This window comes from Chelon labrosus, assembly GCF_963514085.1.
Source record: "Chelon labrosus genome assembly, chromosome: 7".
NCBI classification, from domain to species: Eukaryota; Metazoa; Chordata; class Actinopteri; order Mugiliformes; family Mugilidae; genus Chelon; species Chelon labrosus.
In genome coordinates, this window is record NC_140343.1 from 15,662,608 (window position 1) to 15,679,150 (window position 16,543).

At 41.3% G+C, this 16,543-nt stretch overlaps 2 protein-coding genes across 4 annotated transcripts; both read left to right on the forward strand.

Annotated features, from left to right (window-relative positions):
• Window positions 1-760: 760 nt before the first annotated feature.
• npl (N-acetylneuraminate pyruvate lyase (dihydrodipicolinate synthase)) lies at window positions 761-8,634 on the forward strand. Of its 3 annotated transcripts, none has more exons than XM_084547990.1 (12): window positions 761-784; window positions 2,203-2,288; window positions 2,438-2,511; window positions 3,653-3,740; window positions 3,824-3,881; window positions 5,454-5,529; window positions 5,627-5,719; window positions 6,611-6,753; window positions 6,844-6,890; window positions 6,978-7,062; window positions 7,146-7,185; window positions 7,280-8,634. In XM_084547990.1, the coding sequence occupies exons 2-12, from the start codon at window positions 2,209-2,211 to the stop codon at window positions 7,423-7,425; spliced, it is 930 nt and encodes a 309-aa protein (XP_084404116.1). In that variant the 5' UTR covers window positions 761-784; window positions 2,203-2,208; the 3' UTR covers window positions 7,426-8,634. The 3 variants fall into 3 exon arrangements, with proteins under 3 accessions (XP_084404116.1, XP_084404115.1, XP_084404117.1); XM_084547989.1 differs by lacking the exon at window positions 761-784 and adding an exon at window positions 1,457-1,997; XM_084547991.1 differs by lacking the exons at window positions 761-784; window positions 2,438-2,511 and adding an exon at window positions 1,459-1,997.
• Window positions 8,635-10,451: 1,817 nt separating this feature from the next.
• Window positions 10,452-16,543, forward strand: sec22bb (SEC22 homolog B, vesicle trafficking protein b). Its single transcript, XM_084547509.1, has 5 exons — window positions 10,452-10,657; window positions 12,894-13,003; window positions 13,159-13,319; window positions 14,578-14,724; window positions 14,933-16,543. The coding sequence occupies exons 1-5, from the start codon at window positions 10,583-10,585 to the stop codon at window positions 15,085-15,087; spliced, it is 648 nt and encodes a 215-aa protein (XP_084403635.1). The 5' UTR covers window positions 10,452-10,582; the 3' UTR covers window positions 15,088-16,543.

The following is a 16,543-nucleotide window of genomic DNA, read 5'->3' on the forward strand; positions in this document are numbered from 1 at the left end:
CATACTTGGCCAATAAAGCTGATTTTGATTCTGATTCTAAAATATCCTGACGAAACGTCAAGGCAGCATGACTGTTTTGTCCGGCTGCAGAAAAAGTAATTAAATTCAGCCCAATAAATACTTTTCAGAACGATTAGAAATGCAATGTGTGTGTTATAAGGCAATTTTCTAGTCTGTAAGAAGAGAACGCCCTGATTTATTTCGTTTAATCAGCTTTTGTGTTCATTAACCACATTTCCCATGAAGCTTTGCGGGGTCACATGACATATATATAATATATATATCGTATATATATATATATATATATTATCGTCCTGGAAGAAGACGGTAAAGCTCAACAAGGAGACAGCTTCTCTAGTTACGTACATTGTTCGATCGAACGAGACGAGAGATGTAGTTCACTAAGCGATCTCATACAAAACCTAATGTTGTTCAGCTTATTTACGTCAAATAATTTATCTCTTGACGTGAAAAATTATCTTTTAAATTCACACACATCATATGTGAAATTCATGCCACAATTCGATCGGGACCAGAAAATAATTATGATCTCTCCATAGACTGCCGTTCATATTTTTTCGAAAGATAGATCCCATAACCCGGAAGTAGAGGGGCGGGACTTCGGCTCTCTGTACCCAGTACCATAGAGAGAGAGAGTTGCGACACTCTTTGATGTCGCCGCTATGCCTGTCACGTGGTTCATGTAAACCCAATTAGTTCCAAAACATGCGCTGGCTGTCATGCTCTTCTATGGGACAGACAGCAGCGATTGCATTATTGAACGGTAAATATAAAATAAAACACACACCCAAGTACTTTTTCAGCTGTTATTACATTATTGCATTTTTGTTAATGTCAGTTTTGCATTTGGAGAGGCAGGGTGACAACGAAAAACTTACTTAGATAAGTTGTAGACTACATGGAGAGAAAAGCCTAGTGTTCATGTTCGCATGGGTAGTAGCACTGGCTTCAGAGGCTCTAACTTAATTTTTCCACATCATTCATCTGATGGTAGACGTCTCATGATATTCATTTGAGCACAACTGGGCTGTATTAGGCTATTGATTCCCGTGATTTTGCTTATAAATTCCGATTCAGCTATTAGCCTACCTTCGTGATAACGCAAAGAGGTCTGCCGTGGCGGTCCGTTCAGAATTCGCCTAGAAGCTATAGCTCACTTCTTCTGATGAGTGGACACCCCCAGGACCACAACGCCAAACTCGCCAGTCCTAAAATTCCCGTCATTCCTAATTAAATAACCCTCGCTCAAATCACGAGTCACGACAATGCCTTGACATACGGGATAGCAATCTATCAGCATCTCATCAAGCATCATCAATTAGCGCTGGGCAAATTGTACACTAGCCAAGTGAACATGGAACAGGAAGAGTTCAACAAATTAAGTACAGCCAACACGTCACATAATGAAAAGTTAGTAGGCTATATCCCAAAATTCAATTAAATAAAAGTTGCTATAAAGGTGGCGATTCATTACCGAACTTCCTTCACAGCAGGGGAAGTCGCGCTGACTACTTAGCAGGCTAGCAGGTAATGCTAGAAAATTGATTGAAACAACCAAGATAAAATATAAATAATTACGCTGTGCATATACAAATGAAGACCAGTATAAGCATCGCAAAGGGCCTCTGATACAATATAGACAGTTGACAATTCAAAAGAGGTCGATATTTCAGCAGCTTAGCTCTGGAACAACTCAACTCGCAACAATGTAAGTGAATGAGGTCGAACGCCCAAATGACAGTGTTTGGAACTAATCCGACTTTCAAATCCGGAAGTAGGCGGTTAAAAGCGCCGCCATTTTTTACAACGGAGGTCTATGGGAGTGTCGCAACTCTCTCTCTCGATGGCACTGTATATACCAACAAGTTCCTGTCGAACACAGCCTGTGTCCTAGGCAAGAAGTTATAGCAAGTGGCCTACCTCCCAAAAATTAAATTGGGAGGTTAATTGATGCTGAAGGACAGACGCTCGTGCAGGTAGGCTGGAGTTACCGGTTTGATCGGTTTTCAACGGCACATCTTAATTTACTTTTCGTTAACAAATCGCTGTGCGCCCTGTTTGTGTCTTAAATTGTTTACATATACCATGCGCCCTGCAGGTTACGTGATGAACTATTTTGCAGATGTACGTTAGGTTATTTCTGAGCTAACTAGTCTTTCTTACTTATCTGTTTCATATCAGGTAGTTATGTCAATGATGGCTCCTGCTGCAGATAAAAAGCTGACAGGGCTTGTTGCTGCCACATTCACTCCACTCACCCCCCAAGGGTAAGTCGCTTTTGGGTAATCGTTTTGTCTATTTGTCAGGACTGATGTGAAAAATCTGTGAGGTTCACACTCTTCCTGCAGTACAAGCATGTATGGTCATGTTTTTGCCACACGAGTAGGCCTATATTTTTCACATCTTCCCGAAACAGTGAAATCAACCTATCAGAGATTGGACCTTATATTGACTACTTGAGAGAGAAGCAAGGTGTAAATAGCGTATTTGGTAAGTTTACTGATGGATTCTTCTTTTTGCTATTTCTCATTGTCTGATCCCACCTGAATCAACGCTTCTAATTTAAATTTTAAATCTCATTTAATCCACTACACTAGTCAAAAAGAATGCATTCTAACATATCGGTGCTTCATGAAGGTCATGTTTTGTTTTGTTTTATTTGGAGGCTGTGGTTTGTAGCACTGTTGAATTGTATCGTACCAATGCGTGTTTCTATTATTTTGACAACCCATTTTAAGCAGTGTGCTAGGTTAAATAACAGAAACAGTTTTCAGCGCGGTCTGTTAAATGTCTGTATCCATTTTACTTAATAGAATTTTCCTGTAAAAGAAGAACTGCGCTCTTTAGACTTTTAACTTGTACTCACTGTGTTGAACTTAATTTTTTGAGTTTCATCTGAACAAATAGGAACATATCGTTTTGTCTCAAGTTCTTGTTCATATCAATCTGTTCTGCGCAAGTTTCCCTGGAGCAAGAGAAACGTTGCCTTTTTCTCTACATTTCCTGTGTGTCACTCATGACTCTGCACAGATTCCTGTTTTTACATTTCGCTCAACCTAAGGATTTCCATCGAATCATCAGTTCTTGCAAAGCTTCTCCTTTTTGTGAATTCTTCCACCCTATGCACGTTTCTATAAGAACTTGCTCAACAGAGGATGATTCTGCTTGTCTCTGTGCTCCCCCTCTAATTGTCGTTGTCTGCATCACTGCTATCAACCACGAAATAGGTTTTGTCGTGACACGTATTGCATACTCAGCAGTCTTGGTGGTGGATCTCTTTGGCTACCAGACGTTTCTTACATTTATTTATTTATATATTTAATTTCTTCTGCTTCGCTGCCTAGTTGTGACTGGTAGATTTAGCTTGGCCATACAGGTAATGTCACCCTTTTATATCCCTTTATTTACTCGAATGGATCAATCAAAAGAAGATAAATTATTATTATTATTATTATTATTATTATTATTAGGTCAGCTCTATGTCTTTATCCCCCTCCCCACATTCCATTCTTGGGCACACTGTAATGCCTAGTTCAGCTTTGTGAGTGAGGGCTGACTCGTCAGAATTAGACTGGAGTCAGATGTTTGTCTTCACCTTTCGACAATATGACAGGACTTCATTTACTTACAGTGAATGGCACCACGGGAGAAAGCATGTCTCTCAGCGTTGCAGAGAGGAAGACCCTGGCAGAGGAGTGGTGTAAGAAAGCCCGGGGCAAGTAAGTCATCACACACACAGACTTTCTTCATGTTTGTTGTCATGCAGAGAAAGACATGGTGACGGTAAAATTTTTCTCTACAGAATGAATCAGGTGGTTTTGCACGTCGGCTGCATGAGCCTTCAAGATTCCCAAGAGCTGGTGAGTTATTGCCTTTTTTTTTTTTGTAGAACATTAAACAAAGTACGTCCTCACAGAGTGTGTTTCCTGAAGGTTACAAACCAGTCTTACATTAGCAACTCCGGTTTAGATACAACTCTATGATACAACAGACACACATTCCAGCCACCTGGATTTTAATAAGCAAATAGGTACGTGCCTCCTGCTTGGATAATTACAGCATGAGTGATTATCTTTCAGCTGGCAACAAGTTATTTAACCCCAACTGATACAATGAGTAGCTTCTCATTTCTTAGACAGCCATGTCTAAAGACACATCCCGTGATTGTGGAAAACATGTTAGTCTGTTTGAGAAGGGTCAAATCATTGGCATGCATCAAGCAGAGAAAACATCTAAGAAGACTGTAGAAACTACTTAAATTGGGTTAACAACTGTCCAATACATTATTAAAAACTGGAAGGATAGTAGGGAACCAGTGCATCAGGGTAAGAAGAGAGGCAGATGAAGTGATGCACCCATCATGCCTAGTGCCTACTGTACAAGCCTGTGGGGGCAGTGCTATGATTTGGGGTTGCTGCAGTTGCTCAGGTCTAGGTTCAGCAACATTATGTGCCCAAAGAATGAGGTCAGCTGACTACCTGAATATACTGAATGACCAGGTTATTACATAAATGGATTTTTTTCTTCCCTGATGTTCATGGGCATATTCCAAGATGACAATGTCAGGATTCATCAGGCTCAAACTGTGAAAGAGCGGTTCAGGGAGCATGAGACATCATTTTCACACATGGACTGGCCACCACAGAGTCCAGACCTTAACTTCATTGAGAATCTTTGGGATGTGCTGGAGAAGGCTTTGAGCTCTTGTGACAGCTTATCAAAACAATGCCACAGTGTATGCGTGCTGTAATCAAAGCTAAAGGCGAAATATTAGTGTGTGACTTTTTTGTTGGGGGTGACCTTTTTTATTTGGCAAGGCAGTGTATATACGTTAATACCAAATTGCAAAGTGCAACAGTGTCAATACAAAAACCCACAAAGCTTAATATAGCTTTTTTTATAGCAATTTTATAGTTTCTATTAACTTCATGCCTGTATAGTTATAGTGTATATTGTTTCTAGATAACTCAAAGAATTAATTGTTGATCCATGGTGGCTACAGTTTTCATCAATGGCGGCAACGAGAACTTCTCACTTTTGGAGTGACGAAGAGACTGAATTTTGCCTTAAAATAATGAATGAACTCAACATAACTACGTGTTTAAATGGCAGAAAACACAGAAATGCCGACATATTCAAGTCTGTTGCGGAAAAAGCTACGTGACGCTGGTTTTCCACCTCGCACTCGCACCCGCGCAATCTGTTGTAAACAAAAGACGTAACACACGCATGCGCAGATAGGATGCAGTGCTCAGAAAATGGGTTTCTGGTATTTATCATGTATACAGGGATATGAATAACCGGGTTTCTCTGTGTTCCATGTAAACACCATATCCCGGATATGCTCAAAGCCGGGGTAAGCCTCAAAACCGGGATACTAAAGACCATGTAAACTCAGTCATTCTTCCACGTTATGTTGATCTTGCTTCCAGGCTCGCCATGCAGCGCAGATTGGCGTGGATGCGATTGCAGTCGTTGCTCCCTCCTTTTTCAAGCCAAGCAGTGCACGTATGTGATGTGCTTTTGTGGAAAACTCCCTTATTTCCATATTCTCAAATATGAGAACCTGCACAAAATGGAATATTTCCTTGTCACCCTGCTGCAGATGCTTTGAGGACGTTCCTCGCGGAGGTGGCTTCAGCTGCACCGACTCTACCCTTCTACTACTATCATATTCCAGCAGTCACTGGTATTAATGGTTAGTGATATTAACGGTTGTCTGCAGTTCCACAACATTTACTAAAGGGGATACCTCTCTATCTGGTCAGTGCCTTTTTACATGTGACTTTTTATGTCTTTAGTGAATGTAAGGCCCCATTAAAAGCTGGTTATTTGAGTGTGCCCTGAGCAGTCTGATTGTGGGTCGCCAGCTTAAAATAGACGTGTGAACACACCCGAGGTGCATTGATGACGCATTTGGGATGAGATCATTCTAAACAATATTTGTATAAGTGGAGCCTTATTCATTCAGAAAAACAAACAACTGCTATTTTGATTGATCGCCTGAAAAGGAAAAAGTCCCGTAGGTGATGACTCTTTATTGACAGAGACATTCTTTTAGAACATTTTGTTCTAGATGTTGTTAACCAACTAATAAGTAAACCTAAACAAGAACTAACAAATTAAATTATTGATTACGAGTAGAAATTCAGTTTAAAAAAAAAAGACGTATTGGCATCTGGTTGATAAGTGATGTGTTCATGGTGATGTATGCAAAGTGCACTGTTAAGTTACATATATTCTCAGTAATCACCTTTATTACCAACAAATATTTCTTTGACAGCTGCAACAGCTCAACAGTGACATTTCTACACGAAGCTTCCAGATGTTTTCAGAGCTTTGTGTTGGTTTCTAATATATCTAACATATGTGGTAAACAGAAATAAATACTCTATACTATATGCTATATGCTTTCAGCGAATGAGAAAGATGTTTCAGCTTGTTCCAGAATTTATATCATGTCCTTGCATTGCATTAAAATGTTGTCAGGTGTGAACACGCTTATTTCACCTGGGTTTTTTGTTGGGATCTGGTCACCTAAAACCACCTGGTCTCAACAGGGCTTAAGATGGTCTTTTCGTTTCCTCAGTGAAAGCCTGCGATGTGGTCGAAGGTATTGAGAAGCTCATTCCGTCCTTCAGCGGTGTGAAGTTCAGTGGGAGTGACCTGGCGGACTTGGGCCTGTGTGTCAGCCGTCCGCCTCACTGGTCAGTCTTGTATGGCATGGACGAGGTCAGTCTTTAGCATCAACATGATTATTTGCAGCTCTAACCTCGGCAACAGAGCCATCCTAATTATAGATATCCTTAAACTTTCACACAGCAACTGCTCGCAGCTCTCGCTATGGGAGTCCACGGAGCAGTTGGCAGGTCAGTGTGTGTGATCTAACATTTGCATAAAGCCTTGTCTTGCTTCTGCCTCTGTGTTATTCATGTTATTCATCTCTCTGCCCGCAGCACATATAACTATGTAGGATGTCATGTCAACGAGCTCATATCAGCGTTTGAGAAAGGCGACCTTGGCCAAGCCAGAACAATACAGGTACTGCCAGTCTCTCTGGTGCAGCTTCTCTTTGTCATGTGGTTTCAGTTTTGTTTACATATTTGTCCAATTTGCATGACCAGTTCAAGATGCAGGAACTTCTGGGCTACGCTACGAAAGTCGGTGAGTGATGGTTGTGTCATAATGTTCGCGCCAAACTAGACCTTATGTAGCTGTTCTGTTTCTACATTTGAAAAAGCTTCGTTGTCACCGACAGGCTTTGATCTGGGAGTGAACAAGCAGCTGATGAATGAGTTGTCGGGCTTGAGTCTGGGGCCTGCTCGACTGCCGTTGATGCCATGCTCTAGCGCTCATGCTCAGTCCATCGCACAGAAGTATCACAGCCTCTTTCCTGAACACTAATCTGCACATACTGGACTGGTAAAGTCTTTATTCCTGTTACGTGTACTTACAGTTGCGTGTACTGTACAGTCCAGTAACGGTGGTGGACCTACCGATTACACTGCTCACCACTAAACCAGCAATTCAGATATCAGAAGTTTATATTCTGCACCAAAGTGACCGTTAAAAATAAGTAAATAAATAAATAAATCAGTTTCCATTTTTCCAACAGATGGGCATTTACGTCACTATCATTTTTCAAAGATTGGTGCACAGTCAGAAAACAGTTAAGGTGTAAGCGTCGTTGTGTTGTAGAGTGTACTCTTAACGAAGATGCAGACACTGGAGCTCTTTCTCATAACGTTTTAGTATAGATTCATGCAAACAACACTCCCTCCTTCCGGTTTCCGGCCCACCAAAAAAACAAAAATCTGAAGTCTCACTTCTTCTCTAGACTTTAGCCACATATGTGAACATGAACGCCTGAACACTAAAAAAACAACAAAATATATGAATCCATTATCTGCAAATTACACAACTGAATAGTCATCAAATAATGTCTTGCATAGGTTTAAACACACCTGCAAATTCAGCCCAAAACTGTACTTGAATTATACAGCAAACCTTCACTCTCCTGTAAACACTTCATTCTGCTGTAATGATATTACGGGCATTCTCTAATGACCTACCTGTTTGTGTTAATCTCACCTTTGTAAAATTCTTACATTTTTACACGTTAACAATTATTTGATTGTCAATATGTATCATTTCATATAACGTGGATTAAATAACCTCTTTTGTTCCCCTCAGAGAATATGACATTTTGTTGCTGCTGCATTCAGGGAACTCAGGACAAATGACTGCCTTATCTTGTCCATCTTGTGGTGTAAAATTATACAAATAAAAAATGACCACCGTGTAGAAAACTAATTTTAAAAATGGGAATGTGTTGATACGGCTGATTGTTTAGAGACCTATAAAATAACAGTCGCAGATCAGAAAAGAATAAGAGATCTAGAAGGGGCGCTGATGAGAACACTGTGTCTAACACTTCACAGAGACAAACTAACCGAACCTCACAGCACCACACAACAGTTACAAATGAGAATCATCATTTCCGTAGTTTTTGTTCTGCCGTAAAAGGGAAATATGCTGCATAACAATGTGCTTTGTATTGGAGTTATAATTAATTTGTTACTAATAAATCGCTGATCCATTTGTTAACTCTCATTTGTGTCATTTTCTTATCTTTCTGAAATGTTTCAAATTCCTCGGCTCCAGTTCCTGCACCGAACATCAAAATTAATTTTAGTTCAGAATCACTGTAGTGGGGACGTTTAGGTTGTCAAAACCACAAAAGGCTAAAAGCTGAACATTTCTCCCTGTTTTTTCTTGGTTTACATTTAGCATTTAATTACAGATCTGTCATGATTTTTGTTTTATTCTTTTGAGAGCAAGTAATAACTTGCACTTCTGTGACTATTCAGATTTTTTTTAGATCAGTGGATCTAGTAAAAACTAGTAATTAACTTTAACCCTGGATTAAATCATGACTCATCTAAAAAATTTTGTTCTGCAAAAAGAAATTGGCCTCTAATTTTGAACTCAACCTTTTGTCGCTTGTAGTCCTTCTCAAATCTCTGCTACTCTTCCAAATGAACCACCTAATCTGTTTTGGTTTGTATAACATTCAGCCCCTGATTCATTTTGAAGAGATGTGAAGGAACGGTGCCAAATATCACCTTTGTGAAAAGCAGTGTGCCACCCACCGAGACAGAAATAACAACCTCTTTTGGAAGTAGCTGTGTTAACTGTTGTTCAAGCTCCGTAATCGTCCTGTTTATTTGCATATTCTGTATGTGTGTATGTAATGAGAAGGCCAGAACGCCTTGCTCACCACGGCTACGCATCGAAGTTGTGTCCATGAAAATCAACCATCATTCGGTCTGAATTTAGAAGGAATACACAGCATTTAAATACGTCTTCAATTTTGAAATTCAAAATCAGTCTGCCTGGATATTTGACACTTTGAGGCGGTGTAATGTCATTCTGAGGTGAAACTGGTCAGCAAGTCAAGGGGATGTTAAGATTTTTTTCAAAGGAACAAAAGATTAAATGTTCACAGTGGCATCCTCCAGATAACCAGGAAAAGATTCAAGGACACTCCTTGGCAGTTCAAAAATGTAAAAAGGCCACAAATGGTGTCCGAGCCTTGAGTATAGAGTCAGTGGTCTGGACGGATTTAGATAGCATGCTGGCTTGTGTCAGACCAAAACAGCCTTGACCTCAGTGCTTCTCTGGGGTCAGTTGATGAACTGCAGCTCAGAGCTCGTGGATGAGTCCTGTCGTGCCAGAAGCTACAGGAGAGAATGCTCATAAATGCATGGACAATGGGTTGAAGACAGAAACAATTAAACCTATTTTTCCCATGAGACTGAGAGAATTCTTAACTGCATCATGAGTGATAACAACACCAATCTAGGGCGCAATAGCCGAAGACTCGGAGAGACCTAGGCCCTGTTGAGACCTGGTATTAACGTGTACAGGCGTGAAGACACACCAAGGAGCACTGAGGACGCCTCTGCTATCAGATCACTCAGATAACAGAGATGGTCCAGGCCTCTTGTGACCACATTAGTAGTGTGACCACACAATGCGTCCTGCACTGCCCTATTTTCTTGGGGAGAGCTGTCTGCTCCAGAGCTAACTTGTGAGGAGCTGAGGGACAGATTATATGGTTTAAGAAATAATAACATCATATTCTAAAATCTAGTAGTAGCAGATACCAATAGCTAGTACGAGTAGGCATAGCTAACTGTTTCTGGTGCAGTTAATAACATTTACTAATTTATTAATTATCATAGTCATTATGAGAATGGCTTGGTTGCCCTTACTATTTACATTATTATAATAACTGCTGATGTTTATTAATACATAATTGTTTTTAGCAGTTACACTCGAACGGTGAAGCTGAGACGGAACGTTACGTGTGAGCGCTTTGGTTCCGCACAACAAGAGGCCGGCGGGATTTCGCTGTGACGCACAAAGCTGTAGGGTTTCCGGCCAGCTCAGCGAGTCATTCCTGTGGTGTTGTCAGTTTTACAGCCTGTCAAACACTGGTCCCAGGTACCTGTTACATTTGCTGGGCAGCGGAGAAACAGCAGAACACTTCGGAGACATGGTGCTGCTGACGATGATCGCTCGGCTGGCCGACGGACTGCCGCTGGCCGCTTCAATGCAGGAGGACGAGCAGGTTAAAAACCAATCTTTGGTCGCTAGCTGCGTGCTTTTCACGGGCTGCTGTAGTAAATGCCTCTCTGTGTTGTACTAATGCTATAGTGACACGTTAGCTAGCATTCACTGAAGCCGGCCAGCTGTGACGCCCACAGTCTCGGGACGCTTTCCGTCCAGATGTGGGTCTTTGGAGTGCAGTAGCGCTTGCCACTGGGTATTGTGTGAAAGTTCACTGGAGCTTGAACGATGACTTGGTGATAAGTGGTGGCTTCCCGACAGGCCTGTTTACCTGGACTCAGAGCCAGCTTTTTATTTACTTCAGACAAATTCAGCAGTGCTTAAATAACAGGCGTTGTGTTTAGACTTAAATGTAGACAGACTTTTTATTTTATTTTTTTTATTTCTTGGTCCACAGAGCAGTCTAGTGTCCACATAAATGTCTTTGCATTAGCTCAGCACAGCATTAAAATATGCAGCAGTAGACTGGGTGTGTATCAAAGTGGGTATGGTAGTTGCAAATACTCGGTCACATACATTTTAGCACCGTGCAGAGTACAGTTTAACACACAGTTGAGTGTGTTGCATGAAACCAAGTTGACAAATTCAGCCGTGCAAGAGTGATAAGTGGAACTGACAGTAAAGCAAGTAAAGCACAGTAGTATAGCAATAGTGCAAATATTCTGTAAATTGTGAAGTGGCAGAACAGCTCTTGATGATTTCGTTTCGTGAAACTTTACATTCTACTGCAGCCTCTTAACGAGCCACAGCCGCCTCATCGAGGCCTCTAAAAATCTACTAATTAACATGACACAAGTCTCAAATGATGGGAGAGTCTGACCACTGCGCAAAGCCTCCTCCAGAACATCCCAAATATTCTCAGTGGGGTTAAGGCCTGGACTCTGTGGTGGCCAATCCATGGGCACATAATGTTCCTGAACCTAGACCTGAGCAACTGCAGCAACCCCAGATCATAGCACTGCTCCCCACAGGCTTGTACAGTAGACACTAGGTATGATGGGTGCATCACTTCATCTGCCTCTCTTCTTACCCTGATACACTAGTTCCCCACTATCCTTCCAGTTTTTAATAATGCGTTGGACAGTTCTTAACCCAATTTTAGTAGCTTCTACAATCTCCTTAGATGTTTTCTCTGCTTGATGCATGCCAATGATTTGACCCTTCTCAAACAGACTAACATCTTTGCCACGACCACGGGATGTGTCTTTAGAAATGAGAAGTTACTCATTGCATCAGTTGGGGTTAAATAACTTGTTGCCAGCTGAAAGATAATCGCCCATGCAGTAATTATCCAATAGGAGGCTCGTACCTATTTGCTTAGTTAAATCCAGGTGGCGACTTATTTTTATTTATTTAAAAAAAAAAAAATAATTCCAGGCAGTGTACAATAGGTGTGAAGTATCAGAAAGTGAGTGTTGCTATGACACAATATGTCAACCAGGGGGCGCTGACAATAAAAATTGTTTCATCTGTGAGAGACCTGTGAAATGACCCTGCATATAAAGCTAACTGTATTTAGATGTGCAATTATTTGGTCTCAAGTGGGGCTAAAAGGTTATTCTGATGAATTAGCTCCTCAAATTGTCCAAAATTATGTAAGCATGACCAGTAGAGTTTATTTTTTTCCTTACATTGCCTGGGATAAAAAGCTCATTTTAGACTATGACAAATGTTCAAATGAATGGCATTTTTTAACATGCTATGCTGTTTTACTGTGTTTGTGCATGACTTAACAGGAGTCTAACGTCTTTCCCTCACTCTCTTGTTTGCTTTCAAAAAGGGAAGTGAAAAGGTTTGTTGTGTCTCCGCTCCGTGCTTCAACATCATGTGTGTTTCTGTGATGCTACAGTGTTGCTGCAAAGACTTAGGTCATTTGTTACAGCCAACAATGCCAGTGCCAAAACGAATACCATCCTCCTGCTGATCATAAACACTTCGTGACAAACAGGCAAAACATTGCCTTCAGCCTCAGCTGTAGCATCACACTGTTGAGTCTGTCTGTAGTCTTTAACGCAAACTATTTATTTTGAGCACAAGGCAAGAGATTAATCAAAGAACATAGAGTCAAGTCTGTAGGTGGCTGCTTTTTCGTCTGTCTTGTCAAATGTGCAAACACTCAAATTTCTATTATCTTTATCTCTTCTGGTGGGAAAAAAAAAAAAACTTGATTAAATACCGCATTGCCTGTATGAGATATCAGTGGGTCATCTGATAACCAGTGTTTTTCTTCTCTTTAGCTGGGTCGGGACCTTCAGCAGTATCAGAGTCAAGCCAAGCAGCTCTTCAGGAAACTCAATGACCAGAGTCCAACGCGCTGCACTTTGGAGGCTGGGTCCATGGCATTTCAGTGAGTGTTACGTAGTTCTCAAAGACAAATCTAGCTCCCCCACCATTAGTCTCTAAGGCATGGGTTCCTGACAAAGTCACCTATAAGAGCCTGACTTGACTCATCTCCCCCCTACACTGTTTTAATTCTGCTAACACCTTTGGTTCTCATTCCAGCTATTGTATAGAGAAAGGAGTGTGCTACCTTGTGCTATGTGAGGCCAGCTTTCCCAAGAAGCTAGCTTTTGCTTACCTAGAAGACCTGCAGGCAGAGTTTCACGAGCAGCATGGAAAGAAGGTCCCCACGGTGTCCCGTCCTTACTCCTTCATTGAATTTGGTAAGAAAAAAAGAGCTGGGAGTAAACATGTCACACCACTGACTTTAAATCTGCTCCAGTTTTGACCTGTCTGCTTTAAACGAGCGCTGTATAAACTCTTGTGATTCATCTAGATTGTTGGTTCTAGAATCAGTGACAGCATTCGAAAATCTTCTTAAAACTCTGTGACATCATAACATGACACCATACTTACAGTTGTGGCACAGGCTCCTCCCACAAGCAATTGAGGTTACAACAACCTTTAGTAACAACAATTAGCAGACTGCGTTATCCGACTTGATGACGTTACGAGGTCATGCGGGAGTGTGACTTCATCTGGGACGTCCTTGGATTCGTCAGAACGACTTCAGACTCGACCCTGCCCTTCCTTTAGTTCCCATCCAAGTGTGACCAGCTACACTCTCGCTGAGTCACTGATGAAGTGTTGCCCGAGTGCCCATTGGCGTGTCACATCGTCATCTGTATGGTATTTGTAATCTGTAATACTATGACAGAGTAGAAATGGGGGTAGGCTTAAATAGCACTGGGGACATGACAATGGCAAGAGTATGTTTTCTCTTCTAGTCTCTTTTCAGTCAGAACGGAGTTCAACATTTTGAGGAGAGAGAACGGTTGTGGAACTGGTGGAACAAGCACACATGAATTTTTGGTGCTTCACCCTGTCGTCAGAGAAAAGCCCAAAACAAATTTGATTCATTGCACGTCATGCAGTGACAATAAGTTATTAATGAAAGGAGTAGGTGACCATTAATATATTATTCAAAGACAGTATGTTCTGTACTACTGGTACAGTATATACTGTATGTATGACCTTTTCTTTCCAGACACAATCCCATACTGACCCTTTAAGTCCTTCAAATTACGAGGCGGGGCATCTATGGGAGATAATTGTTTGTCCCACAGTTGCTCGAATGGATGTTGTGTTCTTCAAACCATTCCCGAACCATCCTTTAGGGCATTTTGTTTCCATAAGAGGGTGCCCATGTTCCGCCAGAGTGCTCAGGTAGCTGGTATGTGTAAAAATAAAATGCAGATGAAAGGCAGCACCCAAAGTCTTCCAGAAGAACATTGCCGCCCGAAGCATCACACTGGCCTCCACTGGCCTGCCTTCTTCCCATAGTGCATCCTGATACTTTGCATTCCTTTAGTAAACAACACACGCACCCGGCCATCCACGTGATAGCCACCTCCTTCCATTGCTCCGTGGTCCAGTTCTGATGCTTTCTTTTTTAATATTCGTCTGTTCCCCTCTTCTTAGACACCTACATTCAAAAAACCAAGAAGTCCTACATTGACAGCCGAGCAAGAAGGAATCTGGGCAGCATCAACACAGAACTACAGGATGTGCAGAGGATCATGGTGGCTAACATAGAAGAGGTGCTGCAGAGAGGTGAAGCTCTCTCTGGTAAGTCTTGGCCTGTTTAGGTCTCTTCAGGTCAAACCGAGGCGTTGTGTCGTTCTCACACTGAATAAAGTGTAAAAATAAAGTCAGGGATGCTCTTCAGTTTCGCTTTGTGACTTCGTCCTCATCAGTCGCAACCTCCTCCCTTTTCCGCTCTCCTGTTTCCTCTTTTGTATTGAACTCCCTTTCCTCTGGTTTCTCTTCCATGCAGCGCTAGACTCCAAGGCCAGCAACCTGTCCAGCCTGTCAAAGAAGTACAGGAGCGACGCCAAGTACCTGAACACCCGCTCAACCTACGCCAAACTGGCAGCCGGTGGTGTCTTTTTCATCATGCTCATTGTCTATGTGCGCTTCTGGTGGCTCTGAGAGAGGAAAGAGAAGGAGAGGAAGGAGGTGCAGAAGTGGAAAGTGAGCTGCACCAAGGCTGCAGACATTGGGGAAATGCTAAAAACAGGATCTTGTTAAGACTTTACAGATGTACCACCGCCCATTTTCTTCTGTCCATGGATGTGTGATCTGAGTATAAATGATACATAGTTATATTATTAACAGTTATTCAGTAATACTCTGGTAGGATTGGATAGGTAATGAGTGAATGTTTGTGTGGTTGATTGGTGACGTGTGCGCGAGAAAGAAATTCAGAAATAGAAGTTTCCTGTTTTGTGATTTTCCAAAGCTGTATTGTAACAGGAGTGGCTAATTTAATGTTGTATACCATCTAAAAATACAAAAAAAAAAAACATAAAAAAACTACTTTATTCACCCCCACCACATTACATAGATGTTACGGCTTATTTACCATATTAGTCACAGTTAAATTGCAGGCTCATTGGACAGATCAGTATCTACTACAGCTATATATAGGTATCTGGGTAAACGGTCTTCTTGAGTAGGCCGTTGAAGAGGTTAAGCAACACCCAAAGAAATTCAAGCTGATGCTTTCTTTTTCTTTTTTTTTTTTAAAAAAAAGTACTGTACGGAAGCAAATCCTGCCTGACCCTATATGTGGCTATTCAGTAATTATTGTGAAGAACAGCTAAGGATGCTCATTTATTTCACCCAAACTTAAATTTCAGCCATTCCTCGCAAACCAATAAAAATAATGCATGTGTGTTTACACCACGAGTCATAAAGATGCTCGTTATCATCCGCAAAGTACAGTTCAGCAATCCTTTCAATGCTATTTTTCACTTCATAGTCAAATGTGTTAATTCTGAATTCTTGTAAATTACTATATAAGTGACAAAATGACGTCTGAACCGTCAGTTCTTCTGTTAAACGTGTCACATGGAGCTGGCCTGTATTATAATTAAAATTTTGCCTCAAGTTGCTTTTTAAAAGGTAACGGCTGGAAGGTTCGTCATGTTTCTGTTTGGAAAATTCCACTTCAAGTGTGCATATTTGTGACTAAAGTGAAAATTATCTTTCTACTAATAGATGCACCATCTCTGCTCCATTTCCTCTTTTACACAGTAGCGAGCCATTTGAAGTGAAGTGAAAAATAAAACTTTACTACAATAATTTTTCTCCACAACCTGGCCTCAGTGGCGTATCCGTATCCACGTTCCCCTTGATGAGTCCTTGCACCCACTGTGACAGTGTGGACGAGCACCTTTCCGAAAGCAGACATTTGTAAGAAAATTGGACACCTGCTTGGGTTGTTTCATTTTGTATGAAGTTTACGCAAGTGTAGACTCAATTTAAACGTCGAGTTGAGCCGAGAGTCACAGGTGTTGCACAGTAGGTAGCCACTGTCTGCCCTTGGCCGAAAAAGCCGCCTTCTCTGTTTCTGTTCTGTTATGCTATCTATGAATAAAATCAT

Excerpts from the sequence above, each read along its gene's own strand:
- npl (XM_084547990.1), top strand. The coding sequence starts at position 2,209 with ATGTCAATGATGGCTCCTGCTGCAGATAAAAAGCTGACAGGGCTTGTT. Across the intron at positions 5,530-5,626 it reads TTTCAAGCCAAGCAGTGCAC|ATGCTTTGAGGACGTTCCTC; the intron begins GTATGTGATGTG and ends ACCCTGCTGCAG. Across the intron at positions 7,063-7,145 it reads GCCAAGCCAGAACAATACAG|TTCAAGATGCAGGAACTTCT; the intron begins GTACTGCCAGTC and ends TTGCATGACCAG.
- sec22bb (XM_084547509.1), top strand. The coding sequence starts at position 10,583 with ATGGTGCTGCTGACGATGATCGCTCGGCTGGCCGACGGACTGCCGCTG. Across the intron at positions 10,658-12,893 it reads CAATGCAGGAGGACGAGCAG|CTGGGTCGGGACCTTCAGCA; the intron begins GTTAAAAACCAA and ends TCTTCTCTTTAG. Across the intron at positions 13,320-14,577 it reads TTACTCCTTCATTGAATTTG|ACACCTACATTCAAAAAACC; the intron begins GTAAGAAAAAAA and ends CCCTCTTCTTAG.